The 26,135-nt window shown below is 43.7% G+C and overlaps 1 protein-coding gene across 5 annotated transcripts in view; it reads right to left on the reverse strand.

Moving 5' to 3' along the window:
- Window positions 1-5,484: 5,484 nt before the first annotated feature.
- P4HA1 (prolyl 4-hydroxylase subunit alpha 1) overlaps window positions 5,485-26,135 on the reverse strand; it is a 53,236-nt gene continuing 32,585 nt past the window's right edge. For 3 of the 5 annotated variants that reach the window (XM_075935011.2, XM_075935012.2, XM_075935010.2), the window contains 6 exons: window positions 25,625-25,724; window positions 20,866-20,919; window positions 15,813-15,878; window positions 12,737-12,805; window positions 8,985-9,081; window positions 5,485-8,737 (listed from right to left, as the gene is read on the reverse strand). In XM_075935011.2, coding sequence (XP_075791126.1) covers window positions 8,667-8,737; window positions 8,985-9,081; window positions 12,737-12,805; window positions 15,813-15,878; window positions 20,866-20,919; window positions 25,625-25,724 — 457 coding nt within the window. In that variant the 3' untranslated portion in view covers window positions 5,485-8,666. Of the gene's footprint in view, window positions 8,738-8,984; window positions 9,082-12,736; window positions 12,806-15,812; window positions 15,879-20,744; window positions 20,799-20,865; window positions 20,920-25,624; window positions 25,725-26,135 lie in introns of all 5 variants that reach the window. The other 2 variants (XM_075935014.2, XM_075935013.2) reach the window with 1 other exon arrangement.

Raw genomic sequence — 26,135 nt, forward strand, 5'->3', positions numbered from 1 at the left:
TCTAAATGGGGATGGAGACCTCCATCAAGATATTTTGAAGGCAAAACTCCCTATCTCTACATGTTCTTTCTTTATGTAAAGGGCTTGCACATCTTGTACTTATCTGTAACATGAGCCACTCCCAAACACTTAAGGCAGGAATTGTGGGTCACCTGTGGGCATAAACTTCACACACTCCTTGCGTGATTTAAAACTGTAGAGCTAAGGGCCAAGGCATACCCCAATCCCCGGCAGGAAGGGAAAGAAAGTCTCCCTGCAGAGAACTATCAACTCCTAAGACTAACTGAAAACTTTAACAACTATCACTTGCTCAAGGCAAGAGAAGAGCTAGCTCCAATGACTGTCACTAGCGGTAAGAAGGAATTGTAGGAAGGGCAGGCTGGCATTGACTACATACGTTGCCATACTAGCATCACTCTAGGTGTTCCTATATTTTCTGTGCTAACTACCCCACTTAGTAGACTAGATCCATGTAAGTCTGTATTGTTTCTTTTCACTATTTTGTGTATAATGAAGTTAGAGAATTTGTCCTTCATATCTTCTGGCTTCTTTCGTAGCTGATATCTTGAACACAGGCATGGATACCTTTCCTTCGTGCAAATTCAGTGTCAATGTTAACATCCTTTTAAAGGCACTAGGCACTCATCATTCAATAGCATTCAGACTGAATAGAAAAGCCCACAATTTGGTTTTCAATAGTGCCTCTGCAATTTAAGCCACTTGACTACCCCTCCCACGAACATAATGTTCCCTGAACTCCACACTGTCTTTTGCATCAACCCGTTGCCTGCTGTGGATATTGAATCATACAACCTCCAGGTCCAGAAATGAGCTTTGATATCCTTGACAATATTATCTCTTACTTGTAGAGTACTATTACCATGCAAATTATTTTAGACCCAGGGAGGAAGGCAAAATCCCTTCAAAGACCTTAACATCTGAAATGACTCAAATAGATGACAGGGAAAGGTATTACATTAATCAAAGTCCATCTGTCCAACATGTTGACTCGTGTCTTCTACATAGGTAGTAAGCTCTTTGAGAGCAAACCCATGGGTTTCTTGTTTGCACGAGTGTGAACGCATTGGGGTTCTGGTTCTATAGTGGGCTTCCTTGGCACTAGTAGGTGACTGTCATGGGGTGGGTTTGCTCAGCCCCTTCAGGGGCAAGGTGTTAGGCCTCTAAGGCCCCTCAAAGAGTGCTCTACCCCGTGTGGCTCATTCCCTATGGCTCAGAACCTAGAAGTACACCCCATCTCTGATGAGAGTCCAACCTAGCAGCCACAGTCAGTAAAACACCCACTTCTTGAAGGGTTGAGAGGCACAACGGGCAGAGTCAGTCATCACTCCCTGCTCTCAGGGAAGTGAGGCCTCCTGGCCACAGTCCCAAAGTCAATATCCATGGCTTCCGCACAGGGCAGCATGGCCTTGTGGCCTGAGTCACTAATCTCAGTTGTAGCACCTCCTTTGAGGGTTAATGGGGATAGGGTAGGGCCGTGGTCACCAACCAGTCGATTGCAAGGTGTTCGGGCCCCTCCCTACCCTGCATTTTCCCCCCACCCCCGAGAAGCCCCACTACCTACCTCCAGGGTAGTGCCGGCTTCCTGCGGGGTGGATGGAAGTCCTGCCTGTAGGTTCGCGCCACTTCTGGGGATTCCAGAAGTGCGCTGGCTACTCCGCTCCCACAGCTCTGTGGCATGCTGCAGGAGGGGGGGGCGTCGGCTCTGGAGGAGGAGTGCAGCAGTTTCCCTGCACCAGGAGCGGGGGTTGGCCCTAGGACAGGCACACGGAGGGGGCTGATTGCGCTGCAGGAGGGAGGTTTGGCCCCAGGGCAGGCGCACACAGGGGTTTGACTGTGCTGCAGGAGGCATGCACCAGCTTACCTCTGGGGGGGGGGGGGCGAGGAAGAATCCTGGGAGGCAGCAGGTGCAGGGGCCTCACTGGCCCCATTCCCTCCCCCCTACCTCAGAAATCTGTCCCCACTAGCACCCTCTCCCCACCCCCCAACCACAGAACTCTATCCCCACTGGCCCCGTCCCCTGCCAAAGCACCCACTAGCACCCTTCCCCAGTACTATGTCCCCTGCTCCCACCAACACAGTTGGGGCCACATTAGTGAAGCTTGGAGGGGGGTGGGTTGGAGGAGGGTTTTTTGGCATCTCACTTGTGGGGCCCCAACTGACTTTTCTGTGGGTCAGTGACCCCCTGACTCAAAACAGGTTCCCTATCCTTCTCAGAAATAAAGAATGCAGAAACTTTTTGTTTGAAACAGTATTTTATTTGAAAATGAAGCCTGGTCAACAAACCCCCAGACCCTACATCTGAGCCTATCATACACTGGAACCTCCTGCCCTGAGCCCCTCACATACCCCAACCCAAATTCCTGAACCTTCACATCCAGAAGTCTGGGGCTTGCTTAGTACCCTAACCCTACATCTGACTCCTACACTGCCCAACCTGGCACCCCCTCCCCAAGCCAGTGGTCCCTTATCCATCTCCTCCTGCATCCAGATTTCCTCCCAGAGCTTGCACCTCTCACCCCTTCCCACACCAAAATCCCTCATTCCCACCCCAGAGCCTACACATCCTGTCTCAACCCAGCGAGGGTACAGCTAGACTGCAGGAGTTTTTCAGGATTCTAGAGATATCCCAGAAAACCTCTTCTGCATCCAGGGATGCATTTGTTCTTCCACTTCTTTTAGTGGAAGAGCAAACATGATCTTTCAGTTACCCCTATATTCATCTTTCCACAAGGAATAAGGGGGCTTCCAAAATAAGGGGTTTTTCCTGACATTTGGTCCAGTCTAAACAGGCCAAATGTTGGAAAAACTTCTCCCTACAGAATTGGGGAAAAAAAGCAGCAGTATAAGGGTTGGGGCTAGCAAGCAATGGAGAGGAGGAGAATAGAGAAGGTGGGGCTTCAAGCAAGGGGTGGGGCAGTAGATCTTGGCTTGTTCTGTCATTAAAAAGTGATCTTGGGTGTAAGAAGGTTGGAGACCACTGCTCTAGGGGGTCTCTATTACTCAACTACGAGTTCCTGCTGGGGAAAAGCTTTCCAATGACTACGCATGTGGCACACACACACCTAACTTGGAATGCACATGAGCAATCACTCTTAAGAATGTGGCTTCTAGTCTCTTCTTCTTAGACAGTCAATAGATTTTTTTTTTATAATATACACAACTTTGCAAACTGTAAACAAGGAATATAGACAAATTACATTTGGATCTCTTTCACAATATATCCTTGCTCCCGAGTTGTGCAGCTGTACATTATGTAGTATACTTTCAGAGGGGGAAAATGGCTGCAAGTATTTCATAGCATATAGTTAAGTACTAAATAGTCTTGCAAAAATATTCATTAGTTCAGATACAGCTGACTAAAGAAAGGTGCAGCACTAGGTCTGGGCAGGGAGCAACTGGAGACTCTTCATATGAAGACAAGGCAATGTGTAATGAATGGCTGCTAGTGTGCATGGAAGAAAGTTGGAGACAAAGGATTATGTCTACACTTTGTTTTAATGTTAATGGGTCCCTGCAGACATGCTGAGTGTTCCACTCTATTGAAGCATTCTGGGGAATGTTTGTGTTCACCTTCAGCAGCACCTGCACGACCCTTTAATGTATGTTAGGGTGCATCAGAAATCATCTGCCAGCATGCATGTTACATCATATAGACAAACCCTTAGACTGTAAAGAGGGGATCAAAGTTTCTGCTAGTTCATGCTAGACTTTTCAAACACTAAACAGTTGGGTTGGGGTGCTGGTTTTTAAATTTTAAGACTGCACCATTGGATTCCCCACCCTAGTGCCTGTGGGCTGACCCTGACTCAGGCCAGCTGCAAATGTAATGCTTGGAACCAAAACTCTAGGTCCGCAATACCCTTGAAATAACACATTAACAAAATTGCAGCTCAGGTTTAGGAAGAGATTTTTTTTTTTTAGGCCTAGCAACAGCACCTATAGCAAGTGTTCTTTAAATAAGCAAACACTATGAATCCTGCAGACTGCTGATTTATGGGATAACATTGCATTGCTTTTTCTTTAGCATCTCATCTGGATAATGCTTGTGGTTTAAGACCCCTGTAGCATCCAATGGAAACAGTGCAAGGTTAGAGAACAGCATGGACATAGAGGTACACTCCCCGCCTTTATTGGTGCCATGGGCTCTTCCTCACCTACTCCTTCACATGAACAGCCTAAAGCAGTGTTTCCCAGTATTATTTGGCTATGGAGCCCTTTTGAACTCAAAAGAATTTTGCAGAATCCCTGACCCCTATTTTCACTTCACAGAACCCTAGGCTTGCACAGAACACCATTTGGGAAACACTGGCCTAAAACTTTTATTTTTATATAAAGCAAACATTTACAATGTTTGAAAGGAAATTTGTAGCAAAAGTTCCAACACCCTTCCTTGTCTCCTTACCCACATCCTACTCTTTTGATTAGGCTAAAAACCCTTTATAGGCCACATTCCTCTTGCAGCCTTCTAGTACAAGTTCACAGGTTCACATAACATCAACTTAGTTGGATTGCACTCAACTTCTCATTGGGAAACATTTATAGCTTCTGATTTTGGTTTTAATTGAAAAAGCCCTCCCACCCCTGTACCAAAACTGTTTAGTGTCCCAGGGAGACTACTGGAGTAATAATGTAGACCAGTGTTTTTTTGGTAAAGTACCTCTTTTTCAAAAAAAAATGTAGTCCCAGTGCCTACAGTTTTCAGATAGATTTTTTTTTTTCTACCCTTGCAACACATTTGTTTAAACAACTTCATTGTAGCTGGGCAGGTGATGAAATTTAAGGTGTAAAAAGTACAAAAATAATAAAGCACTGTAGAACTTCAAACAAAAATTCAGTTTTCTTGAAATTTCAGTTGTGTTGACATACCCCCCACACTTCGAGTAGCCCTAAGGGTACTTGTACCGCTGGTTGTGAAACACTGATCTGACTACAGGATGTGATTTCTAAAGCACACTTAATGTGCTGCACATTAAGGGTTTATGCAAACTTGCCTCATGCATACTAAAGATCCCTACTGTGCTTAACACACTAAGAAACAGTACTATTTCAAAAAGCCCTGAAAACCGAATTTTTGGACAGCTGCCTAAAAGTCAAGTCGCTAAAAATATCACTACTACAAAATGAAACAAACCCCAGAAAGATATGTAGGGCATATATTTTATAAAAGAGCCATTAAACAGTCTATTTCAATCTCCTCCTGTAATTCTAGGCACAAGCAACTTTTACAACTGTTTTTACTTTAACGAAAGGGTTGTGTATTTAGATGAAAAGAAGCCTTGAAGCTCTTCTGGGTACTACTGTTCATTGACAGTTTTCATTGTTCTTCCTTGGTCCTTTCAGTCTCATTTAGAAACATAGGATACAAGCATATACACACTGAAATTACAGAATAGGGCCATTGAGTTTCTAGAAACCATATTTCTGACAAATGGACAGCAACAAACCACAAGAAAAGTTTTGATGTGGAGAATTTTCACTGTAAATGGCAGTGACTTTTATTTTAAGCCTGTTCTTTACATTAAAAAACTTTACAAAATTGAATAGTAAGGCAATTCCTCAAATGTCAGTCACTGTGAGCCAGATAGTTGTCATTCATATTTAATACTACACTGCATTCACACAGGAGCCAAACTCTTGATGCAAAAGCTTTTTAAAAAGCTAATTAATAAGGCGCAAGCAGCTGTACTAGGTCATTTACACAGTATTAAATCTGTAAGCAGGAGAGATCAAACATAGGTCTTCATCAACAAAGCAAGTTTCTTTTCCTACTAACCAGGCTTGGAAGGCTTTAGTTTTTAAATGATTTAACACATTTATGGAACTTTATCCAATGGAACATTTACACTAGTAGGAAAAACAATTTCACTTACTGAAAATGGATGACACATTTAAAAATAATTTGATAGATCTTAAGCATCATGCAATTTAAGCACTCAATCCTCAGACAGTGCTACTTAGAAACTTTTCTTTAAAAGTCTGAACATGAGAAATTCTTATTGATGTGTGGGCAGAAAGACTCTGAACTTCTCAACTGATGTCTAGATAGCAGCAAACCATTGTTACCCTCCTCAAATCTCTAGCCATCTTCTGAGGGAGGGAATATATTTACCTTTGCTTGAGCAGAGTTGAGAGTTACAGGTTGGTAAGCAATACCCCCCCCCCCCCATCTTCTCACTACTGCTGACTCAAAGTAAGGGTGGGTTGGAGCAAAGTCTGGCTTTCTTCCAGTTTAAGCAATGGATACAGCATTGTTTGGGCTCTCCCTCTTTTCTTTTAAGTTCTATTTTTTAAAAACAATTTTAAAAATTGAGAGCCTTTTTGGTTAAGAAGAAAATACAAATTAACTACTAGCTGCCACACCTAATTGGGGTGTATCTAAATAGAGAAACTGATTATATAGCCTGGGTATTTGAAATGGAGGTGTTCTGGCCTTTGTGCCTGACAACTGTTTGTCAAGCTCTTAGAGTACCAACATTTAAGTTACTTTTCTCCTCTTGTTCAAATGAAACTTTTCCATGTCCACTCTATTACTTTCCTGAATATTGCAGGACTTACTGCAGCCACAGTTATCAAACTAGAGTGCATAAAAGGAATGGAGAGCAAAAAGTTGAGAGAAAGAAAAAAGCTGAGTGACAAACTTAGATGAGGGGATTTACATCATAATTTACAGGAGGACTGAAATAGAGCATGGGGGAGGGGGAGAAATGAAAACATTTGTTAAAGGGTCAAAATTCAGAGAATTATGTTGGGGCTTATTTTTTTGCTAGATTTTATTTAAGCAATACATTACTTGATTTAACTTTTTATAATAATCCTTGTGGAGATGTGAATTATCCAAAGTAATCTTTAGTACCTTGTTAAATTGCATCCCCATTCTCAAAGTATTTGTAATAGGTTAACAGTAGGAATGTCTCTTCAGGCTTTCACTCAGGTAGAAAATCCAATTATCTGAAATGGGGTTTGCCTCAGTATTCAGGGTTTGCCACTACACTAGTAAATTTTCAATATTTCATAATCCAAGATTAGCAGGCTACCTTCAGTCAGTCTAGGTCAGTGGTTCCCAAACTTTTTGGCATCACGCCCCCTTTTTGATTTGAGAAATTCTCATGCTTCCTCTACCCCCCGCCCTCTCCCAAATAGCAGCGAAACTTGAGCAGGAAAAAATCCCACATCCACACCGATCAGGGCCGAAAAAACAGTCGCTGCCCCTTTAATTTCTAGGATGTGGGGGGGGGGGGGGGGGGGGTTGCTGACCAAAAAGAATTGCCCTTTTAAGGGCAGAGCAGGCATCGTCCTTTTAAGGCAGCCATTTTAAAGTGTGCCTGGGACACTCCTTCCTCCCTGCACCCCCAGCAAGCCTGAGTATTCTTCACATGGTATTTTCTGAGTTTTTTTTACTTGAACTGGGATCTCTCTTGGGGAAGGGGAGGGGGTTATGTGGTGACTGGGTTGCCTCATGCCCCCTCCCCCCTGGAATTTCTTCATGCCCCCCCCCCCCCAGGGGAGGTCCGCCCCCCAGTTTGGGAACCTATGGTCTAGGTTGTGATGTAGCTCATTTTTACATTCATTTACATCCTGTGTGAATTCAGTCCAGAGTTAAAGGCCTGACAGTTACAGCATGCATTCAATGTCTACAACATATCAAAACATATCAAAATAAAAAGAATTAAGATTATAAATAGATTGCCTTTGTCGCAAAAGACTTCAGCATTAGAAAATTTGGCTTTTCACAAATAAGTCTTTGAGGCTTGCACATTACCTCATAACCAATTTGAAATTCCAGTCTCCTAAGGCACAATGTTTTGATTAGTCCACAATGGTATTGTCCCCCTCCCACTGTACAAGAAATGCATGTAAAAAGTTTATTACTAAAAGAAAGCAGCATTTTTTTAAACTGATACACTAAGTCATTAAAACTAGACCTGGAAAGCAGGTCATGAATTCCATCTGGCTGTTCTAATGTACACAGGTGTCAGACAGCACAGCCAAAATACCTGCATTTATATGTCTACTGGCTCTCACTCACATTCTCGGGGTTACAAGTCAAATTCACTGTAAAGGTATATGAGAGAATTTACAAGTCTGTCAACCCTAGATTTTGTAGCAGTGGAAAAACAGGCTATGAGGCACAAAGGTAACCTGTCACGCAGAGAGAAACAAACTATGCCCACAGTTCAATTCTAGTGGTCAGGCACGCTACAGAGTTGATAGTTTGGAGCCACAGGCCTAAAGATTGGCTTAATGCAACCCTCCAAAGGAGTCTGTTTGAAATTAGATTGTTCATGTTGTTTTAACACTGGCAAACTCAAGCTTATGAGGACTAAAGTCATATACTGACTTTCCATGCTGATCAGAGATTCTACAGAGTAAAGGATACTATAGATCAAATCACCCCGACTCTGATTTTGTCCTTCTATCTTGAAAAACTAAAACCACAACCCTCAATATATTCTCTATATAAAACTTTAAAAGGGATATTGTAGAGTGAACTAAAACAATGTAGGTATTTCTTCAGATGACATACTGGATGTGGCGGGAGACTGAATCTAGTGGAGTGTGTGTTAGTCAATTCTAAAAAATTGTTGAAAGATAATCAGGGAGACACATTTTACACAGACGAGTATAGGACTGGGAAGGAGTTTGCATCATTCCAACTCTGATAAAGTGCACGGTCTTCGGAATTCCTGACCACGTTCGTGGATCCATTTATTGGACACTATGAGACACAAATCGTAATAGTAAGAATTTCTATTTAAATTAAGCATATATCAGCACATCAAGAAAAGCTCCTCTCCTCCCCCACCCGCAAATATGTTAAAGCAATATCCTGAAATTTAACATACTAAATCTAAAGTGGGAAAGTCTTGGAATGAAGTAGCTAGGTACTACAACTGTGGCTCTGCTGTATCCTACCACAAGCAATGAAGTAACACAAATATTAAAATCAGAGTATAGATACTTACCCCACTTATTTCCAACTAGTACTGGGCAGGCTGCATGCCGTGTGCTGTAATCTCCTTCTCCACTTGGAAAAAGATTGTACCAGAATACAGCTGTTCCCTGCACATTTCAATACAAACATAATATTTTACTCTGTAATACAAAGTTTACTTCTGTCAGGGCTAATCAGTGATTTCAAAAAACTGAATTTGATTTAAAAAGTTAAATGGACAACCTGTTGAAATGTAAACTTAACATTCATTTAAATTAATACAAAAGATGTTAAAATATGTTTTCTGCACAATTCTAAAGAAACTCAAAGCACTTAACTAACGCTAAGCACCTGGAACCAAAGTTTGCTGCAGTGCCGCACCAGTTTTTGATGATAGTTTAATCTACTAGTTAAGAAAGTGACTGAACTGAAAAAGCAGGAAAACTTGTGATACTGAGCTGACTGGGGAGGGAGTATGGCACTTGTCCTGCATTCTGTGGTCAGTTGCCACAATGACTATCATTTCTACTACAGTAGGACTGCAGTTGTTCGGCATCCAGTGGTCCGGCACTCCCGATAGTCTGGCACCAACTGGAACCCGGAAGTGCTCTGGCCAGCCGGACAATTGGAGCTGCTCTGCCCCCGGCTTCCCCAAGTCCCACGCTGGTCAGTTTCAGCAGTGGCGGAGTTGGGGAAGCCTGGGGCAGAACGGCTGGAGTGTTGCCAGACTGATCCCACAGAGCCATTCAGGTGAGGGGCGGCGCTGCGGGACCAACCCAGCAGCACCTGAAACTGACCAGCGGCGGACTTGGGGAAGCCGGGGGCAGAGCAGCTGGAGTGCTGCCCACACTGCGCAGTTCCCCGCCAAACTGCCCCCTCCCCCCGACCCATCTCAGTCCCACTTCCGGTACTACGGCATATCCAATAATCCGGCACCCCTGGGTCCCAAAGGTGCCGGATTATCGGAAGTTGTCTTTAACAGAAAACAAAATCCCATAAACTAGGAAATTAAATGGCAAAACCCCCCCAAACACACCATTCATGTTTCCCAGTGACAACTAGTGCCTTTCATAAGATCAGCCATGCTGGGTCAGACCAAAGGTCCATATAGCCCAGTAACCTGTCTTCTGACATAGGTCAATGCCAGGTGCCCTAGAGGGAATGAACAGAACAGGGAATCCTTAAATAATTCTGTGAAGGGGCACAATTAAACCCCCTTCCCTTTTTTGAGGGTCTGCCCCCTTTCCTTTCTCTTCTACACAGAATGCCCGACAGCAATTCCTTGATTAAGTGTCACAACTCTGCTTTAACTTGTTACCCCAAGTAGGGTGTGAGGGGGGTCCTGGGCCCACCCTCTCTCCAGGCCCTAGCCCAGGTCCCTAAGGTGGGAGTGTCCTGTCTGTCCACCCTCCACCTGGCTGATGGGGCTAACCGCTGTAACTCATCAGCCTGCAAGCAGGGCTCCAGCCACCCGCTCTGGGCTACTTCCTCACCTCCGTTCGTCCGGTCTTCCCTCCAGCAATGCCTCTAACTGACTTCCAGCTTCCCTCCTCTCCATCTTCCTCCTTCCCCCTCTTGCACCATCCTTCCTTCTTTTTGAATGTCCCCCCTCCCCCTTCTGCACAGGCGCCAGCATCTTGCCTCCCCCGTCTTCCCCGCCCCCGCAGTCACTCACAGGGCCGCGCTCTCCTGAACATGCGCCAGGGTCTTCTCCTCCGGCACCCAAGGCGCATGCGCGACCAGTGGACAGGCCACTGCTCCCTGGCTCAGTCTGTCACCGGCTTTTCTCCTGGTGCGGGGACAAGATGGATCGCCCTTCTGCCACCCTGTTCCGGGTCCGGCCCCGAGTCATGCGGGCTTCTAATACCCCGTCACAGATTCCTTCCCTGTCACTCATTTCCAGCTTCTGACAAGAGTTCCATGGGCTGACTGTGCATTGTGTGGAGAAATGCTTCCTTTGGTTTTAAACCTACCACCTATGAATTTTCATTTGGTGACCCCTAGTTCTTGTGTTATGGGAACAAGTAAATAATTTCCCTTTATTTACTTTCTCCACACCAGTCATGATTTTAATAGACCTGTTTCATATTCCCCCTTAGTCTCCTCTTTTCTAAACTGCAAAGTCCCAGCCTTAATCAATCTCTCTTTATATGGCAGCTGTTCCAAACCCCTCATTTTTGTTGCCCTTTTCTGAACCTTTTCCAATAAGAAGATATTTTTTAGATGAAATGACCACATTTGCATGCTTTATTCAAGATGAGGGCATACCATAGATTTATATGGAAGCAAAGAGATATTCTCGGACTTATTCAGTATCCTTTTTTTAAATGATTCCTAACATTGTTTACTTTGCTGCTGCTGCATATTGAGTGGATGTTTTCAGAGACCTATCCACAATGACTAAGATCTCAAGTGGTAATAGCTAATTTAGTCCCCATCATTTTGAACGTGTAGTCAGGATTATAGTTTTCCAATATGTATTACTTTGCACTAACATTAACATTAACCTGCCATTTTGTTGCCCAGTCACCAAATTTTAAAAGATTCTTTTGAAGTTCATGAGCTTTGGACTTCAGTGACCTTCATGAGCAAATTTTGCCACCTCACTGTTTACCTCATTCTCAAGATCATTTATGAATATGTTGAATAGAATTGGTCCCAGCTAAGGATGTTAGATAGGGGGAGGTAATAGAGTAGTCGAATAACCCAATGAATTTTTAGTGATTACTTGACTATTCTATAGTCCCTGCGGGCAGAGCCAGCAGCCAGTATGCTCTTGCCCCACTCCTGGGGAGCCCCTTGCCATGCCTCTGTATCAAGAAGCCTCAGCATGGGGTACCAGGCAGGATCTGGTCCATAAGGGGAGCCAGTTTAAAAACTACCTCCCCATGGAGACCAGCTTCCTGCTGCCCCTGATAGAGAGCACCACAGAGCAGATGCCGAGCAGCCAGGGATGAGGGGGGTGGGGGAGGGAAGAGAAGCTGGCTTTTAAGCGGACTCCTGCACCCCTCCCCCCCTTTGCTGTTTCTGATATGGGGGGAGATGAAGGCAAGTATTCAAAATTAACCAATAAGACTAGGCTTATCAGTTAACCGTATACTTGACTACTCGTTTGCATCCCTAGTGCCAGTATGACCCTGCAAGACACTAGTTATCACTCTCCATTTGGAAAACTGACCAACTATTTATTATTACCCTTTGTCCTCTCATAGATTGATAACTGCTTAAAAGATCAGAAACATTCTCTTATCCCATGACCGTTTACTTAAGTGTGGGATCTTTCCAAAACATCCAAGTTCAGCAAAGCTTCAGAAAACCAAGAAATACTGTTAAGGCTGAGACCACGTCTATACTTATCATGCCAAAAATCAATCTAGTGTTCGATTGTTTTCAAAAAAGAAGTTATACTCTGTGCACTGCTTGACCAGTCTCTTTCCCCTCCAAACCAGAGTGACCCAATCACAGTTAGTTATGTTTTGGACCTACTGCTTTCAACAGACTACATGTGGAGTCAATTTTGCAAAACAGCACAAACTGAAACACTACACAAGCACAGCTAGATTTGAGACTTCAAATTCATGTAACTTTACTTGCATAGATAGCTCCATTGAAATAAGTGGTATAGCTTAAGTGTTTGCAGGATTGATGTTCCAGTACTCTTCAAATCAATTCATTTTGAAATTTTCATTTTAAATATCTAAATATACAGTTCCTCATAGCTGGATTTAATGGAGGGAAAATGGAAGAGGAGAATCTAACATGCATTAAAACTCCTCATCTTACCTTTTTAGGCCAAACACTAGCTCCTACTTCAGGAAATACAGTAGCTCCCCCTGCTGATACATCACTCATCTGAAAAGGAAAGAAAGCAGCCTTAACCTAGGGCTTTCAAAAAAAACCCACCCTCTATTTGTATTGATGTATGAAAAACTTCCTTTGACTATACATAAGGGTCACAATTTCTGTGACTAGCTGTAAATCACATTAATATGGCCTTGTAGCATTAAACAAGGCAAAAATACTAAACTGAAGCTGTCGACATTCTTGTTCCAGAATCTGTAAGGCTCTCATCAAATGCCTTGATGATAAATCAGGTAAAAATACCTAGGCAGCTAGAAAAACTGCGTTCACTTCTCTGTAGCTAGAAGTTCTTTGACATGTGGTCCCTATGTGTATTCCATACATGGATATGCATGTGCTCTTTTCACCTAGACTTGAAATTTCTTAGCAAGTAATGTCCTGTCCCCATACTCTTAGTTTCCTTCTGGCCCAAACTGAGGCTATAGAGGGCAGTGCAAATGAATCACATTTCCATTTTCTCTTCCTGTGACTTGTGACTCAAGATTGGCAGGAGGGCAAGCAGTAGACTACAAATAGGAATTCCACATCTCGAACAGGCTCCAGTTACAGATAAGGAATGTCCCATTTTTCTTTGAATACTGGCCCTTCCACATGCAGATAACTGATGAGCTGTAATCAAAACAGAGGGAGGATATGAAGATGTAGTTGAAATAGATGCCTGTAAAACTGTTGTCCCAACAGCTGCATTTGCAGCAGCGGCCTAGACTAAGACAATGTTTTGCAAAGATATGAATGGTGCTCCGGATAGATGCTCTACAAATGTGTAGAGGTACATCTCTAAGAGAAGCTGATGAGATTGCTTGTGATGTAGTGGAATGGGCTTTCACCCAGCTGGAGGAGGAATATGTGCCAGCTGAGAGAGGCATCTGAGCAGATAGAATTATTGCAAGGAAAAGCATTATTAGAACAAATAACCTTAGTGACTTCCGAATAGGTTCTGTTCTTTGCAGATAGCATACCAAAGCCCATCTGATGAGAGGAGACTTCATTCTCATGACATCAGGGGAATCATGAAGTTGTGGGCCAGCCAAGGCAACCACCAAAAGTGAGCTGTTTGCAGGAACGGAGTGCCCCATAAAAGAAACCTCTGGGTTGTGGAGTGGGAAAGAGCAGCGACAGGTCATGAGGAACCAATATATCCCCATCTTTGTCTGATCTAGCACAGCATGATGGTTTATAAGGATGTGGGTGGTAAAATGGCTGAAAGGCTCATCTGGGTTTATAATCCTGTTAGTGTTGGTTTCCCATCAGAGTTGGGGTATAAATGCCCAGGGAGAGAAGAATTGTCCTAACATCCTTACACAAGTGCAATGGCTCATCAACTTTCTTGCTGAAGAGTTGCATTGAAAGGGGAAATTCTCTAGGATATTCTGGACATGCCTGGGGTAATCCTGAAAAATGAAGGAACTATTCATATCATAACTCTGACTTCAGCAACAGCTCAGAACATGGGATCATCCACACCCAGTGCAACTTGGAATGAGGTCTTAGGTACCAGTTTGCTTTCATCTAGGAGATCTTGGAATGGAGTCCTATCCTCCTGTGGAAGCAGGACCTGCCAGTTAGTAAATTCTGATTGGAGGCTGGTTGGTTGAAAATTCTTTCCAGAAGGCCAAGGCATTTGGAGGCTTCATTTGTTAGAGCTGCCCTGGGGTGTTGCCATCTTAGGCTTTTTAGGTAAAGAGAAGTTCTGCAGCAGGTCCCAAAATGGCCTTGCTAATTGGTAGGTCCACATGGAGAAGACCCTGAGGGTTGTAAGATGTCAAGGAGTTTATATGATGTTACAGACCTCATTGACAGAGCTGGAGCTTCAATCGCCACCTTCTGCAAAAACTCTGTGGCCATCAGTTGATCTGGCAAGAATGGAGTGACTACCGCATGGAGTGAGGAGAATGATTTGGCTTTTGGGACCATCAGTACCAATGGATCCTCTAGTTTGAGATCTTCCTTCATGTACTCAGTCAGCTGGTGGTGCACAGATCTGAGCTATTTATCATACAGATCCTGTGGTGCTAATTTGATGCCACTAATGCAGTTCCTGTCAACCACTTACCAAATTCTTGGAGTGTCTCCTCCTCCCCACCCCCCATGTTAAAAGAATCTTTTTCTTTGCCTTAAACCATTAGCAGAATTTGAGTGTTGCAGATATTTAAAACACTGATCTTAATGATTTTTTTAAATTGTGTTACTAATTAATACATCGTAAACAGAATTGCATTAAAGCCAAACCTTTGCTATTTGGTAGAGTTCTGGCTCTTGAGAGTCAGAAGCAGCAAGTACTAGGTGTGATGGTAGCTGTTTTGTAGGATGAAACCTTATTTGTAGGATCTTCGAAACATGTATCTGTCTGTCGTTTCTAAAGTCTCAGGAATAGTAGTGTTTGTTGTTTTTTGTTACAGACTATGGTACTGTGGCACCTCAGGTTAACAAAAATATAAATAGTATCATGAGCTTGTGTGCGCACAATCCATTTCCTCAGCCATGGGTAGTGTTAATTTTCTTTTTATTTGATTTCATATTAAATAATCATAAGTACTGCTCCTTTTAAATTATCCCTTGTTTGAATGTATTTTCTTCCACACCTATGGACTACTTAAAATACGTATTTGTATCTAGAGTTTTCATTTGTACTGGTGGGTGCACATCTACATGCTTCCTCAATACTGGTGTTGCACATAATAAATTTCAACCTGCCCAAGGATGGAAAAGTCTCAGAAGGCACACTGCTCACAACCATAGGTATCCTCAAGATACTTCATACCTGCTAGCTACCTTTGATTTAAAAAGGGATCTCAAGCACCTGAAGAACTTTGAGACTACACATTTAAGTTGGCCTAATTTCAGAAGGTATCCTTATTTGCCACTGAGCCATTAGAGGACTTTACGTGAATCAGGTGTTTAATGAAATCACTGAAGTGCATGGCCAAATATGCAGGAAAAAAACCTAACATTTTCGCAGGAATGGTTTGTAAGACATGCTTAAAAAGGTCTCACTTACATAGAACAACCAAGTAGCAATTCTGTTGCCTGTTCCCAATTCTTTAAAAGCATCTGGCTCATCTTTCTGTAAAAGAAAGCAAAACACTTATTAAATAAAATGCTCATTATTTTGATCATGTAATTTATACACCAGCGGATAAATAGCTGATGTGCCAGCAAACAAACTCATGCAGGAAAAAACAAAAACAAAAAAACACCCCAAAAATTCATCAGGACAGAGGGTGAGGAAAATGTATGTACTGGTTCATTTCTGTTATAATTTTCCCTTTGCAATTGCTACTGAAAAAAAGTTGCAGCCCCCATGACATCAAAAAATGCCCGTTTGTGGTAACAAAATCCCTTTATAATCTAGGGATTAAATATTTATGAAAATTCATGTGCCTGTCAGTTACAATTAGACCAGACAAATCTACACGTCATTGCCTCAATTCGGTGAGAAGCAAGCGGAGGGCTAGAATTTCTTAGATAGGAGTGGGCAATAATTTTTGATTGGGGGCTACTCCAAGATTTTGCAAAGTGGTCGAGGGCCACATTCCTCCATAATATCAGTGAAGGAGGTGTGGTATCTGGGGCGGAGGTTGGGTGCAGAAGGGAGAATGGGATCTGGGAATTTGGATGAAGAAGGCAGTTGACATCTAGGGCAGGGAACTGGGGTTCAGGAGTTTGTGTTGTGACATGGGGTAGGAAGGGATTGTTATCTGGGACTGGGGATTTGGGTGCCAGGTCTGGGAGCAGAGGGCTGGTGAAGGGCGGAGATGGGGTATCAGAGGCAGGATTGGGCCAGGAGACTTACCAGCCAGCAGCCCAATCCGCCTACAGAGCTAAATGCTTGCAGAACTTAAAATGTTTCTCAGACAGCATGCCTGCCTGCCTGGCAGCTGCACAGACATATGCTTGTTTGAATAACTGAGCCAGAGGGGAGGAAGGCATGGTGCTTCATGTGCTGCCTGTTACTCAAACAGACAGCTCCCCAATGGCTAGTTTCTGGCTGGAAACCAACCAATGGGATTGTGCTGGGATCGTGATAGGGCCTGAAGCCCTCCCCCACACTCTCCTGGATCACAGTTTTGAAAGAAAACTGGCCCCACAGCCGCTTTTCTGAGCAGTGTGCAGGGCTGCAAGGCAAGCAAAGGAGCCTGCCTGGGGCTCTCCGCTGCATCCACGGACCATATTTTGCCCAGGGCTGTTCTTGGGCATAGAGCCTATTGGCTGACTTTAGTACATGCTGCAGCCTTACCTTTAATTTTGACTTTTTTATATATTTGTGATTTTTTTCCCCCCGTCATTCTTTGCACTAGTGCACAAATTACCCTTCGGTGGGACTAGGGATGTCAACTTGTAGTCAAGTACATGGTTAACCAATTAGCCTAGGCTTAGCAGTTAATTATCGATTACATCAGGTGAGGCCAACCTGAACCAGAGACGGAGCCACGGTTTACCCATGTACATTGCCAAAGAGCTACAATAGTTTGTCAGCAGTCCCCAGCAGGTGCCTTCTCTCCTGTATCTTTTGCCCACCAGCAGCCCCACCAATCGGTGGTCCCTCTTCCTTCCCTGAGCCTCCTGCCCACTGCAATCAGCTTTTTCATGGCACTCAGGAAGCTCTGTGGGGAAGGGAAGGAGCGAGGGTACAATACACTTGGAGGAGGTGGTGATGGAGCCAGAAGTTGAGCACTGGAAAGTTGGCACCTGTAGCTGCAGCCACCAAGTGAGTACCTGAGCAAGGAGCTGCATATTATCTTCAGAAAAGCCACAGGTTGGTCATCCCTGGATTACATGCATTTCCTTTGTATCAGAGGCAGCAAGAGTGAACAAGAACACCAGATCTGGAGTGACCCGACATCCCCCCCTCTCAGAAGCAGCTGGGGGAGTGGGGGAGCAGGGGAAGGGAAGCGAAAGCTGCCACAGAGCAGTCTCTGCACTGCTCTGTGGGATGCCAGCATAGCTTCTGTCTGCAGGGAGCTTGGACCTCCTACTGAGAAGGGTTGTTCCATGGGATGTCAGTGCAGCTTCCTTCAAACAGCTCTGTTTTAGCCTTCCTGGGGACTATTGAATAGTCATGTAACCAATAATATTGTGTGTGGTTACATGACTATTCAGTTAATTGCTATCTAGCATCCCTAGTAGGGACAGCACCTACTAGTTATTGTCTTTACCCTTTCTCTTTGATACTACTGCCAATGCTATTTGGCTTTCTAGACTTCTACATTTTATACAGCGTAGCTCCTGAATTATCCAATTCTCAGCATTGCAACTACAACTTCTCAGAAGCAAGATGTCTGGCTCCAATTGAAGCTGCTGATAAAATATGACCACACTTTAAAGCATAAAATATGTATTTTTAGTAGCAATGTTAAATAACTTGTATTTATGCAAATGTGTAACTGCTTGATTTTTAGTGGTTACACATTGACACAGGGGTGGAGAGCAAAAGCAGTACAGCAGGGGGGAGGCAGTTCCATGGGAGCTGGCTTAAGATGGCTCACTCCAAGGACCTGCTCCCACCATTCCCCCCACACTGCTGCCAGTGAGGCAGCTCCACCAGCTCCCAACCCCCACACTCCTCTGATACAAGCTTATCGGTTAATCATGTAAATGACTACACACTAACATCCCTAATTCAGAGATGTATTATATGAATATCTAAGCCTATGTGTGCATAGAGGAAAGGTGTGCACTCTCAAACACCCATGGAACAGCAATACTCCCCCTATGCAAGGAGTCTTGGAGAGGACTCCCTTTGGAGCCACTGTTCTTTTATTACAGAGTAGCAAGACTAGACTCAGCAAGAGCTAGGCTTGCAGCGGGGCCTTAAGATTACCCCCATTTGAACAGATTCCAACTGAACTGTTTAAAAGCTTCAGGGGGTAGCCAAGTTAGACTGTACAGGATAGACTTTAAAAACAACAAATAGCGGGCACAGACCACTTTAAAGATCATGATACCATCTACATGTTGTGTCAGTCCTTAAAGTGCTACTAGACTAATTATTGTTTAAGTTTATCAATTGCTGAAGTTCAGCCAGACAAGAATCCATGATCACACTACTTATTTATTGCTGAGTTAGCTAGAAAACTTAAAAAAAAAAAATCTGATTCCCACATTGCATACACCATGATTGCACTGCTATACCAAAGAGCTGCCGTAAATGGACCGAGTTATAAAAACTAGTCTTTGTATCCCTTTAATCATGAGAAATAATCATGAGAAATCATCCACATCGGTGAACCAGGAAGCTACTTCCTACTGGTTAAGACTAAATGCTGTTGCACAGACATCTATGCAAAGTCTCCAAAGTCCTCCTTCCCCACCAATAAAATCGTATTTGTGCACCGAAGTTCATTCTTTAGAATATTAATTCATGCATTTGAAATCAAACTGTTAATGATTCTCAATGCCCTTAAATGACTTTTCATATTTGCTGGTTTGGGTTCACAGGACAATGTTAATCTAAATGTGTTAATCACACACAAAAATGCCCATTAAACCACCACCTTGAAATGGCATTATTTCCAGTCATGTGAAATTCAGTTGGGGTAGGGAGAGATGAGGAAATGCTAATAAGTTATCAAATAAACAAGCGAAAGCAGAGTTTGGGCTGTTATGTTCTCTCTACTCTTTTTGCCATCTCAATTTTACTTTGGGAAATTCATTTTTACTCAAATTTAATAAAAAGCAGAAAAAGTAGAGGACTGAGCAGCACTCATGAAATGTAGTGCTGGTCAAAGGTACTGAACTCTTAGCTCTGAGAAATGAAATCTTCTCTCCACGTTGAAGGTATAGCATCAACCGCGGCAATGCACACTTCACCACACTGTCCATATATCAATCCTAATCTGCAAGGACTTTTTTTTTTTTTTTTTTTTTTTAAGAAAGAGAGAATGAATTAAGGCTCTGGACCCATTCCATTTCCCTGAAGAGCATCTACGGGTGAGTCCCATCATATTCATGCTCCATCTTGGTCAATTTCAGGGTCATAGGATTTTTTAAAAATGTAATTTTTCATGCGTTTAGCTATTTATATCTGAAATTTCAGGGTGTTGTATTTGTAGTGATTCTGACCCAAAAGAGTTGTGGGGTGGCTGCAAAGTTATTTGAGGGAAAGGCTTCTGGTGGCTGCTACCCTTATCTTCAGCACTGTCTTCAGACCTGAGTTGCTGGACAGCAGTGTATTCTTTGATGCCAGAACTGTCACCAGCAGCACTGCAGAACGTAAGTACGGCATAGTATGCCTTCAGAGTTGGGCACTTGGCCAACAGCTGCCACTCTATGGTGCCCAACTCTAATGATAGCAGAAAAGTGACAATACAACAACTCCCATAAAGTAATCTTGCAAACACCCACTTCCCCTGCATCTCCCTTTTGGGACAAACCCTCACAATTTGAGAAATGCTGGTATTCCCCTATGAAATCTGTATAACACAGGATATAAGCACACAAAGGACCAGATTTTATGGTCCATGTGTTTTTCATAGCCATGAATTTTGGTAGGATCCTACCTATGAGGGTGCCAACTGTGGTTATCTGGGAGAATGGGAACTCTGATTCAGGCCACTACAGACACCACCAAAACAGATAGTGACTTTGAATCACTGCAAACTTTGGTTGGTCTTGTACCAACAACAAAAGATGAAATCTTTTCATTATTACAGTTCCCTAAGCCAGTCACACCTTTCCATCTCCCATTTCTAAAATTAATACCTTCAGTCTGATAAAGAATTAGTTCCCTCTCTCAAGAGATTTTTACACTGTGAAAGGAGATCATACTGCTTTATAATGCCTGTTCAGATGGTGGTTTAGAGGGCTTTGTCCATTAATATGGATTAGAAGAATTGATCGGCCATGAAATTTAACACAAAGAAAATATATTGTGCAGTCAACAAGCTTAGGCTTCAGTTGGTCACTTTCACCCTTCCACCTCTTTACTTGCCCGTGCAAAGTCAAAGTGGGGTTCATATTGTCCTCCCACTCCATAATTTGCCACCTGAAAGAGAGAAACACAATGCATGTGAAGTACAAAGATGTGAAGGCGTGAAAGTAGAGGAACTTACCCTTCCAAAATCAAAATGAGGCTCGTACTGGCCTCCTACGCCGTAGTTGGCTACCTACAGTGAAAGGAAAAGTACAAATATCTAATAAAGCTGTATATTACCTGGAGGAGCGAAAATGAGTATTTGACTCCAGTCTATACATTTTGCAATTTTTTGAAGATGCAAGTTTATTATAAAATAAGTCCCTCCCCTATAGAGCATACCATCAAACAATACAGAGTTAAATACTATTAAATGTATTCTTGTGAGGAGTTCTACTCATTTCAAATCAGATTACTCATGAGAATATAACCAGGAGTTTAGCTCCGAGCTTTGATTCTTGGGAACATTTCTACCACTATCTACTGATTATTTCTTAATAGAACCCCAGTTCTAGAATTTGGAGTGCTCGCAAGATTTTTGGTGGCCTCCAGCAATTTTTCCTAAAACAGGTAAATAACTTTAAACTAAAAAAGCACACATACATGTCCAAATCATTGCAATGTATTTATGTAGGGATTTTTTTTTTTAAGACTCAATAATAAAAATTAGGTCCTGAACCTAACCAGAATAGAAACACAAAAAGGTGCTTTGAATAATCTTGCCTTTTTCCAGGTTTGTGGTGTACCCCACCCTGTAAGACTGCTGCTGTGAAAAGCTATACTTGTATGTTAATATTTTTCACAGCCCTCTACCTAGTTACATAGTCTGCTGTGACAAGTGACAGTAACAGACATCTTTCACAGCAGATTTACTCAGCCCCAGCAAGCCTAGGGACAAATTAAGCCCTGAATGGGAGGTGGGTAAGGACGCAGGAACTGCTAGAGCAAATGGATGAGAGGGTGTGAGTGAATCCTGGGCCAATACCTGCAACTGCATGGCCAGGGTTGGATCCCAGGGCCCAAACTGGATACCAGCCCCTGAACCACAATCCCACTGCCAGGGGAGGTAAGTGATTAAAGATAAGCCTGTGGTCAGGAGCCAGAGCCCACATACACTTGAAGTAAGGATGTTAAGTAACTGTTAACTGACTAGTTCAGTAGTCGATGGGATTTCCATCGACTCTTCGACTAGTTGATAGGCACTTTGCAGTCTTCCTTTGAAATGTACAAGAGTCCCTCCTATCGTTAAAAGCTGAAGCGGCGTTCAAAGGGGCAGTGCCGCACAGCTGATCCCTGGCTTAGGTGTGCAGCACTGCCACTTTGAAGTAACCCCACTCTCCCCCTCTATTAGAAGCAGCGGGGGGGGGGGGGGGAGAGAAATCAACTAGTCGACTATCTGATAAGCATTGCTTATCGGATAGTTGACTAGTCTTTAACATCCCTAACTTGAAGTAGAGGGCCAATGGAAGGGATAAGGAAGGGATGAAAGAGAAGAGTCACAGGAAAAAGCCCTGGGGACCTCATGCAGCCACATTCAAGAAGTGCTGTCCTAGAAGCCAGCCAACGTCTTCATTTCTGTTACGAATTATTTTTCCTGCAGTCTTCTCACACCACACTCACATATTCATGGTATGTATACACAAGGAAGGCGGGAGAGATGGATGGATAGAAAGAAAGAAACAACATCCACTGAGAAGACTCCTGTGAGTTAAGATACTTGCATCTTTTGGAAAAAAAAAAAAATCAGGCAATTATTTCTTCATAAAGTGCTAGATTAGCTCAGCAGCAGAAGTGAATCCAAGACTTTGGGAGTTAAGATTTCATAATTCCTGTAGCACAATTTTTTTTGGCGGTGAGCGCTCTAATATTTCATTCCATTGCTGTTACTTTTGCTGACCAACAGCTGGAGCCATCACTCCTTTTAATATTTCTTCATTGCAGAATATTAAAGATGCAGTTACCTTTTTTGATACTAGCATTCTTACATTTCTCTAAACAAATTATCCTACAACCACTACTCCACAGCATCCTCTGTTCTGAGCTGGATGTCTTACCCTCATGTGACCTTTGTTTAGTGTGGCATGCCTGTTTTCACCACCATTAGTCAAACCTTTTACCTCTTATTCATAGAAGTACAGGGCTGGAAGGCACCTTAAGAGGTATTCTAGTCCAGTCCCCTGCACTTAAGAAAAGGCTAAGTATTATTCAGACCAGGGGTGAGCAATAATTTAACAGGGGTGATGCCAAGATTTTAGTAAGTGATCAAGGGCTGCACATCTATGGAGGGTGTGTGGTGTCTATGCCAGAGGCTGGGTGCAGAAGGGAGCTAGGGATAGGGGACTGTGGTGCTGGAGATGGTGTGGGGTTGGAGATGATATTTCGGGGAAGGAGGGGGTTAATCTGGGACATGGATGCAGAGAGGTGGAGTCTAAGAAGGGGTGCAGGTTCTGGGAGTTGTCACCTGGGAGGAGACAAAAGGGGTGCACAGGGTTTTGGGTGGGAACCTAGGGCAAGGGAATGAGATAAAGGAGAAGATTATGGCCCGAGGGAGGGTGTAGGATGGGATGCAGGGTCTGGAAGAGAGTTGTGACCTGAAGGAAGTGGGGAGAAGGATTACAGAGGGTTTGGGTGGTGATGTGGAGCAGGACAGGGATGGTGGCCTGGGGCAAGAAGTTAGAGGGGGGGAGGAGGGTGCCACAGGCACTTACTGCTACAATCAAAACAGCTGGCTGCTCCATGTGGTTCTGCTGGGGGAGGGAGTTGGAGCGGATAGAAAAAGGAGGCTTTGAACATTGACTCTGCCCCCAGCAAAAACTTCTCAGTTCCCATTGGTCGTAAACTGGCCAATGGGAGCAGGGGCATGCAAAGCCTTGCCTCCCTCCCTGGTGTCCAGAGCAGACAGCAACCAGTCTTTTAAAGCAGCTGAGCTGCTCAGTGGTAAGGGTCCCAGTGAGGAGGCCCTGGGATGAATCTGGCCTGCTGGCTGCATCTTGTCCATCCAGATCTAGACCATGACTGACAGGTGTTCATCTAGCCTGCTCTTTATCTCAAATGACAGATTGCACAACTTCCCTATGCAATTTATGACAATGCTTAATCGCTGTCAATTGCGAAGTTTTTCCTAATGTCAAACTCAAAACTGTCCTTGCTGCAACTTAGGACAAGAAGCAATCGACTTGAGTTTTGAGCTGTGGTTCTCAAACTTTTTGGTCCAAGCACCTAAACCTTTCTGCAGACCACCAGCTGCTAATGAAAACGCACTATTATATAATTATGCCAAAGCCATTTTGCTAGTGCTGCAGATATAGTTTAATTTCAAAACTAACATGAGACAGTTAAAACAAACTTCATTTTAAATGAAGTAAAATTAATTTATGTCTAACACAAAAGGTTTCAATGTTTTCATTATTTATGGCAGGAGCGGGGAATCCTTTTTGTGTTGGGGGCCATTGACACAGAAAAGTTGGGAGACAATGTAAGAGAAGCAAAAAAACCCAAAAACCTCCAAAACCCCTCAACCCTCACTGATGTGGCCCCCAACTGAGACACCTCACTTCAGCCCCACAGACAAGGGGAAGGGACAGGGAGGACTGAGGTTCAAGGCTTCCCGTAGGCCAGATTTACTTTTCTGGGGTTCTAGAGTTAGTCGATTTTATGGACCCCATTAGACTCTGGGTTGGGGACAAAAAGGAGGGGGTCAGTGAGCAGGACAGGGCTGCCAGTGAGTGGGAGGGAGATGGGGTGCAGAAGGGAGAGGGGTTGCGAGTAGGGTGTCTAGCCTCGGGGAGGGAGCGGGAACAAGGGAGGGTGCAGTGTGTGGCCAGGAGGGCGGGTACAAGGAGCAATGGTGGATGCAGGAGCAAGGTGAAGGTAGGATGTCAGGCCAGGAGGGAGGGTGAAGGAGTGGACTGGGGATAGATGTCTGGCCGGGGGGAGGGTACAAAGTCTGGCCAGGAGGGAAAGTGCAGGAGCAGACTAGGGGTAGGGTGTCTGGCCAGGAGGGAGGGTGTAGGAGGAGGGCACTGACCACTCGTGCACCACAAGAGTCCATCCCACCTGGCCTTGCCCTGCCCAGCCCAGCCCAACCTGCCCCGCAGGAGCAACTGAGGGATGCACTGCTATTACCATGGCAACTGCGAGTTTGGCAAAGCCCAGGTGAGGCAGATACCCAGCAGCATGCCGGACTTCTCCATGGGGGGGCGGGCTGGTGCTCCTCCACATGTAGCTTCTTGGTCCATGCAGGGGACAGGGATGTGAGTTTGCTTACTTCACCTCCCCACCTGAGCTGGTATTGCAGTCCCATGGCTGCATGCCAGCCATGAGGCTCCAGCAGCACAGGCTCACTGATGCGAGGGGGGAAGAGAATGGGGGATGAGCTCCTGCCGTGGATCACCTGGGAGGCAGCCCCAGACCACTAGGTCTGCGGAACACATTTTGAGAACCACTGCTCTAGACAGCAATCTATGAAAATTTGAACTACCCTCAGAAAACCTGCTTTTATTGGTGGCAATAAAATTTTTCTAACCAAAAAGTCACTCATTTTTAAAGAGCAGAATTTTCAACTGTTCTTTACTCACCTCCAGGATCTACAAATCTAACTTAGCTATGGACTAAGCAGGTCTCCACTGCAAACAGGTTACCCATTACACCAAAAGGTAAATTTGATTCAATTACTCAACTTAATTATCAAGGCACTGATGTCCTTCCCACATTGATTAGGCCTGCCTTTTGGTAACATTTGAAGCAGCTGAGTTTACACCAAAGAATTAGCCTCTACATGTATACCCCAAAGCAGCTGTCTGAAGATTATGGGGCTGTCTACTGTACAGTGCATTGAAAAGTCCATTTCATTTAAACCAAGTTGGGTATGATAGTTACTGAAATCGTCATTTACACACCTGTAGTTCCTCTGCTGTGGAAACATCCAGTCCTGTTAGGTCTTGTATCCTCATGTTAATACGAGATACCACAGGGCTTTCATATCCAGACAACCAGGCACTAAATTTTAAAACAAGGAAAAGATCTGCTAGTAAAATACCACAAGCAAGTGGAACGTTCAGTCTTATAATTTCTAAAATGTGCATAAAGACTTAGAGCTATCTGTAGACAATTAGGCTAATAATGTAACAGAAAGCACTGCCAAGTCCCACATTTGTAAAGCTTCTTTTAAGTGAGAGGACAGTTATAACACTGGTAATATCAGCATCTTGAATAAGGCCCCTTTGTTTCTATAGTAGGCCCAGAAATTATTAAAGGAACCATATTTAAACTGGAGTAAGTTAGTTTCCAACACTATTTGACAAAAACTATTTGTTTTCATATTTTCCAATGTTTTCTGTGCAATGATTAGAACTAGACATAAAATTTTAAAAATAGAATGGGAAATTCTAGAGAATGAGAGCTTTAAAA

The sequence above is a fragment of the Pelodiscus sinensis genome, chromosome 8, assembly GCF_052426305.1.
Source record: "Pelodiscus sinensis isolate ZL-2025 chromosome 8, ASM5242630v1, whole genome shotgun sequence".
NCBI classification, from domain to species: Eukaryota; Metazoa; Chordata; order Testudines; family Trionychidae; genus Pelodiscus; species Pelodiscus sinensis.